We start from the raw sequence: 6,769 nt of genomic DNA on the forward strand, positions 1-6,769 counted from the left end.
CACTAGAACCCATAGAAGGAGACTGAACTCCAGGGAGTCACTGTGTTGATTTTGACCCCAAGCTCTTACTAGTGCCATTGATGTGCTTGAGCAGGCAGGACTGTGACACTGCACAAGCTGATCCAAGGTCCCATCTCAGTTCCTGGGTCACAGGAACCTGCCCCTGAGCCCCCACATTCCCGTTCTCAGCTTGAGCTAGAGCCCAGGATCTCGGGGACACAGAGCCTGTGTTCAGGGAACAGCAACTCCATAGCCCAGGACCTTCCTGCCCACAGGGCAGGACCAGTTTGGCAAAGGCTCTGAATGGTTGGTCTGTGCTTAGGGAAAGTGGAAAACAAAACGTGGAGTGCAGATCTGGGCATCTGTCTTTTGAAAAGAGGTCGACACATCCCCACCACTGTCATCTCATATTTTATGTTCCCTATCTAGGGATTCAAATCCAAGGAAAATCAATATTGCTAGATAATTGGACTTTTGAGCAATGATACTGGGAAAATATCATTAGTAATGTGGAATTTCCTAAGGTACAAATGATTTCCGCAGATTTACATTCCCTCTGAGGATTTCAAGGTCTGGCCCTGCAGGGGAGTTCAGGCACTGTGATCCAGGGTACTTCCCATGAGGCCTCTGTATAAGACACTTTGGGCTAAGTACAGGGTGTTGACATTTTTCTTTTCTAATGGTCTATTACTTACCTGCATTCCTGCCAGCCCCCACACATTGAAATGAAGTTTACACACCTTTACAACTTCTACGGGGTATCCAGGGTAGTATATCATAGTTACTGTCACTAAAATTATTTTATTTCCCATTAAGATGTCAGGATCAAAATTTCTCAGTCAAGGGAGTAGATCTCATCACCCCTCTGCTACCCTCTCTCCACACAAAAACCGCAGGATTGTGAGGGTTTGTACCCTGGTGAGACACAGTTTCTCCCTCTGACCCACATCAGACAAGACATCATGTCATGGGAGGATGTGCCCTGTGAGACACCTTCACTGTGAGGCTATGAAGCTGCTAACGTGTCCTCAAAACTGGGTGGCAATATGTGTGATTATTTAAAAATGTCCTTTAAAACATGGTTTTTAAACACCTTTATTTTCCTGAATAGACACACAAAAGGATAAGTGCTGGGTCAAACTTCATTAGAAGAAACTGTCCACCTGTTTTCAAATGCATTCCTATAAGCAATGTCTGAGAGTTTTTATGCCTCTAAATCCTTACCAACTCTTCGTAGTTTGCTTTTTTCTAATTTTATCTTTTCTAGTAGATGTGTCCTGGGACTTCCTTGTGGTCTTAATTTGTGTTTACCTAATAAAAGTGATATCGAAAAAAAAAATCATGGTTTCTAGACCTTCTAGAGTTCCCAGGGCAGCACATATGAACTCTGAATGAAGCTGTCACCTACTTTCTTCAGGAAAATAATCTCCGTAAATATAATCAGCAGATCTGTTGTCATGTCTCTGCTGCTGTGATGAGATTGAGAATAATAGAGTTTAAACATGTTTATTCGACATGCATCAGAACAGTCCAGGCTGTGCAATGATAAACAGTGTATTTCAGAATTCATATTTGCTGGCAGAGGTACTCTAGATGGCCTAGAAACCATGCTTTCAAAGACATTCTGATACACTCTCAGCAGTGGAAGCATCAGGAGGAGCAGCTGGGGCAGCCCAGCCTCACACAGCTGATCTCTGAGGGTTTATGTTCTGGCCTGTATCACTGTGGGAGGGTAATTATTATACCGTTGACAGTAATAAGTGGCAACATCCTCAGACTTCAGGCTGCTGATGGTGAGAGTGAAATCTGTCCCAGATCCACTGCCACTGAACCGGGGCGGGACATCTGGCCCTAAATTGGTCGCATATTTGATCAGGAGCCTGGGAGCTTTCCCTGGTTTTTGCTGATACCAGGCTAAATTACTGCCAATGCTCTGACTGGCCTTGCAGGTGATGGTGACTTTCTCTCCTAGATATGCAGACACAGGTGGACTCTGGGTCATCTGGATATCACACTGGGAACCTGGGGTTGAAAATAGAAACACACATCATCACCACCATTCATTGTACTATAAATTATTTTCCCATGAAGCATCGGTAGCACTAGATCCAGTAAACCCTCGTTTCCCTCCTTACCTGGGAGCCAGAGCAGCAGGAAGCTGAGGAGCTGCACAGGGGCCCACATGTCCACTCTGGGTGTCACAGACACTGACCCTGCAGGGTGACACAGACTAATATTGAGTGTCCAGGCATGAGCTCTGGGGACTTGCAAATGAGTGGGGGCTGAGCAGGCTGGGTAGGTGGGGGCGGGGGGGGGGGCGGGTGTGTGGAGACCAGCCCAGCTGCAGGGAAGTTAGGGTTGTGGGTCCCTGTGGGTAATCAGAATTTTGTCAACAGAGAACATGCTCCTTCCTTGGTCCCAGGAGGACCCCAGTGTGAGCATGAAGGGTGGGTCCATGGTCCTCTGTGTTAGCACAGCTTCTTTCTCTGCCTCAGATACAGACTCTGTCAGACCACATTGTAGACTTCCTCAGGAATTGTACACATTCCTTTTATTTCTCATCTGTGGATATAATTGAGGCAAGGGAAGTTTTCTCTTTGCTTTGGAATTGCATTATGCTTTACTGGACTTTGTAAAGGATTAAAATTTTAAGTTTTGCTATTTGATGGGCGGGGTTGGGAGACCTCTGTCAGTGCTCAGAGAACCTGACGGTCACTCTAAATATCACGTAGCTAGTGGGATGAGCAGTTCAATGCTGGGTACCAAGGATGCAAGGCTAGTGTGATACTGCAGAGCTGGACCTGTCAGGCCTTTATCTGCAGGTGCTCTGGCTCAGGATGGTCCTGTGCTCACATGTGGACCACAGCTCATGCCTCCTGATGGGTCAGTCTCCCTCACCAAGCACTATATTATTTCATGTGAGAAATCGTTATTATTAGCAGACAGGAATTCAATGAGTGAAAAGGATTGTACAAACATTTGAGATCTTGAGTCATAAATGATTGCTAAGATAAAGAATATCTGATAGACACTTCATTGGATATCCTCTGTCTCATCACAAGTCGATCCCTTGCTTGAAATCCAGCTGTTGCTCCAAAGACATTGGAGCTCTTAGACACCAGATGAAAGTCTTAGTGTCTTGAGAAGATTGAGGAAGAGTGAATGACGCCTCCTCATAGCATATGGGATTCACAGACACTAAACAAAGACCTGTATGAGATACCGGGTGCCACCTGGGGTGAGGCAGTCAGCGTGGGGTGAGGATAGAAATCACTCAAGAAGTGTCACTCAGGTCTGGGGTAGAGATCCATGCTGGGGAAGTCAGCATCCAGGTTGCTAAGTGTGCTGTCCCACCACCCCATCAATATCACTCAGAAACAGATCTTGGAACCCAGCGGCTTTTGGCAGAAATGCATTCAGTCCCTGCAGTATGTCACTGGCTTCGGGCCACCTCAGGTGGGAATAGGTTTCATGCCTGGGCCTGTTCTCCCTGTTGACTCGGTGGCTACCGTCCTCCAGAGGCCAATGTATGGTCAGGTTTGGGCCCACAGTGACGAGACACGTGGGGCCTCACGGGATGGGGTGGAGCCAGTCCTTTCCTCTCTGCCCCAGAGACCCCAAGTCCCTGCCACAAACGGCCTCTCTAGCTCCTGATCAAACAGCCTAATGGCCATCATTGCAGAGACTCAGGGACAAATCTCAGAACCCAGCAGGTTTTGGCAGAAATCCCTCCAGATTCAGTTGTTAGAATTTTGGAATTCCAAAATCGCATGACCATTACTGTGGCCGCGAGACATCATATACTATTCATGGTCAACAATAGAAAACAAATTATCTTCTGTTGCCTTTTTGGCAGGTCTGTGTGTTGGGGTAAAATCTCAGGTAATAATGGTGGATCTGGTGTCAAAATATCGAATGTAATCAAAGTAGAGAGAGAGTAATGTAGAGTCATCTGCCCCACAGGTAGGGGGAGGGTTTGGGATTGGGGAGATACTAGGGTTTTGGGTGGTGGAAAATGGACACTGGTGAAGGGACGGGTGTTTCATCATTGTATGACTGAGACCTTAAAACCAAAAGCTTTGTGATTCAGTAAAAAAAAATTCATAGAAAAGAATAAAACATGATGTATAGTTCATGCCCAATTCAATCAACATAATCAATGGTTGAATTAATAGCAATACTCCTACACTAAAAAAAGAAAAGGAAAGAATGAATTTATTCATGAGTCTCTAGATCATGGCGGGTGAATCCAGATGCATTTTCTAATAGGAAAACAAAACATTCAACAGCTTTATATTTAAGGACTTGTTGGTGTTTTAGCCAATAAACCACGAATGAACACTAAGGCTATTTTTCTCAGCAACCAGAAAGGCAAATGATGAAGATGAAGAAAATCGCAAAGTTCCTTTCCCCCCTCATCCTTTCCCCCCCCCTTTACCGTGATGTGCCCCTGAGGCAGACCCTGCTCCAAGGTGCATGGGTGAAGCATCAGCTCAGGCTCCCTCACAGGAATATCCAGGCTGTGGGCTCACACCCCACACACGGGATTCTCACATTCTGGGAGGCTCGAGAGTGAAGTCCAAGGTACCATAAGGTCACTTCCAGTGGCATCATCCTTCTGTCAGCAGGAGCCCTTCTCTCCTTTTGTCCAACAAGTCATTCCTCAGTGGGTGATGTGGGGACAGAGAAGTTTTCCTATTGACTCTACACTTCCACCTAATCCCTCTGTGTGACCTCATTTTACGTAAGTGACTCTACAGATCTATCTCCAATTATGAGCAATAAATAGGGGATCAGGAAAGTCCACAGAATACAAACAGGACAGAACTTCTGTGACTTTTATTTGTTTATTTATTTATTGAATCACCATGAGATACACAATTACAAAATTCTTCATGATTGGGTTTTAGTCATGGAATGGTTCAACAGTCAACCCTTCTCTAGTGTAAATTTCTCACCAACATGACAAAAGCACTCTTCTCCCAAAGGCAGAAAATGGTGAAAATAACGTTGAAACTCAGACTTTAACAGCTTTTAAACTTTTCCACCACATCCATAGAACACCCATTCCTCCTGACAGCTGACCGGTTACTCAGTTTTTCTAAGATACAACATCCCCCTTTCGTCAATTATCATGTCTTTCTGCCCTCTAGTGGTGTCATACAGCAACTCAATAGGTTTCAGGCACTGATGGTCCCTGTGATCCAGGGGCATCCAGAGAAACTTTTCCCAAGTATTTGGAAGACACAATGTAAAGTTTGTCACCAAGCTAGACTACGTGGAAATTTACCGCACTAAAGCCAATGGGATTGGCACCTTCAATCTTTGTCCATCGGGGGTCCGTGACAAAAAGAAGTCAAGAGACACACAAGGAGACAAACATACATACAAGAACTGTCCAAGCTTTTTCAATTTATTCAATGCAAAGTCACTCCCCCACCCAGGTTCCAGCAGGTGAGCCAGTGTTTCAGTTGTCAGGGACATTAAGGACAGTTAGTGAGCACACCCACATTCAGTGGGTATGTAAAGAGCAGAGGCTGGGGTATCTCACAGACACAATCAGCAGTTACCTTACAGTACAAAGCCTGGACATTTTCTGATTATTCTATTGCCTCTGATGCCCTGTACAGTTCAAGGCCCTCTACTGTTTGTTTTTCTCCATTTCAAGGGACGCCTATGCTGCCATTGGGTGTATATATTGTATGCCCAATTATACAATCTAAGACAAGAACCATTTTACCTAGGGGATTATTCTAACCTGGCTAATGCAGTCTAATTCCTCCCTTCAGAATAGACCAGACCAGGTACGAGAAGCAAAGTGGAATCACCACCGAGGAGTCCTCCTGACTTTGAGTTCTAGACAAACAGGTGACCAAGAGTTTAAAAGAGCTCTCAGTCACACATAGGTATTCTCCAGGTGCTATGAAGCCAGGAAATGTCATGGTGTTATTTTGGAAAAGGCAATTCTGAAGATACTTATGACTTTCAGAAACTTATATTGATTCTGAGCATTTCAAGATTCTTAGAAGCAGGAAGCTCAGTCACTGTGATCAATTGCATATTCCTTGTGGGGGACAGACAATAAGATTTTGGGCTAACCTGTGGAGATGAAATATTTCTCTTTCCCATGATTTCTCTTTCGCCTTCAATGTCTCTAAAACTTTCATTGTCAGACACTAAATCTAAACTTCACTTCATATTCAAATGGTAATGAATACAAAACACCAAGATCCAGTAGATCTAATGTGGTTTTTTTTTTTTCAACAACAGCTATGGCCCAGATTTCCACAGTCACAGGAGCAGATCTAAGTAGCTGCCCAAGTCTGCAGTTGCTGAGCCCTGGCAACATGCTGTTTCTCCCTTTGGCTCACAGGAGAAGATTCCTAGGCAGGGCGACCAGGCACCCTGTGGGATGCGCTTGGTGTAAGGCTGTAGTAGATGTGTACCTATCACAACACTTTGGGGTGATAATATGTTTGTTTATTACATTAAAAACCTATTAAAACAATGATTGGTGGAGTTTCTAGAGTGTTATTTCCCTCACATAAGAACTCAGAGTGACACTGCACCCACGTTCCTTAGGAAAATTTATCTCCATAAAAAAATCAGAGATTTAGAGTGACATCATTAGGGAGAGAGTCACAAAGACTAGATGAGTTCCATAACTTCCATCACGTCACGGCTTAACTGCATTTGATGCTCTCAGCAAGGAAGACACAAGAACTATCAGCTGGGCCAGCCCAGCCTCACATAGCTGATCTCTGGGGGT

The 6,769-nt window shown here is 44.8% G+C and overlaps 1 gene segment (V, D, J or C); it reads right to left on the reverse strand.

Annotated features, from left to right (window-relative positions):
- Positions 1-1,702: 1,702 nt before the first annotated feature.
- Positions 1,703-2,184, reverse strand: LOC130025169 (immunoglobulin kappa variable 1D-12-like). The segment is given in 2 exon segments: positions 1,703-2,022; positions 2,136-2,184. Coding segments are annotated over 2 exon segments (369 nt in total).
- Between the last annotated feature and the right edge of the window lie 4,585 nt (positions 2,185-6,769).

This window comes from Sorex fumeus, unplaced genomic scaffold (genome assembly GCF_029834395.1).
Source record: "Sorex fumeus unplaced genomic scaffold, SorFum_2.1 ptg000003l, whole genome shotgun sequence".
In the NCBI taxonomy this organism is placed as follows: Eukaryota; Metazoa; Chordata; class Mammalia; order Eulipotyphla; family Soricidae; genus Sorex; species Sorex fumeus.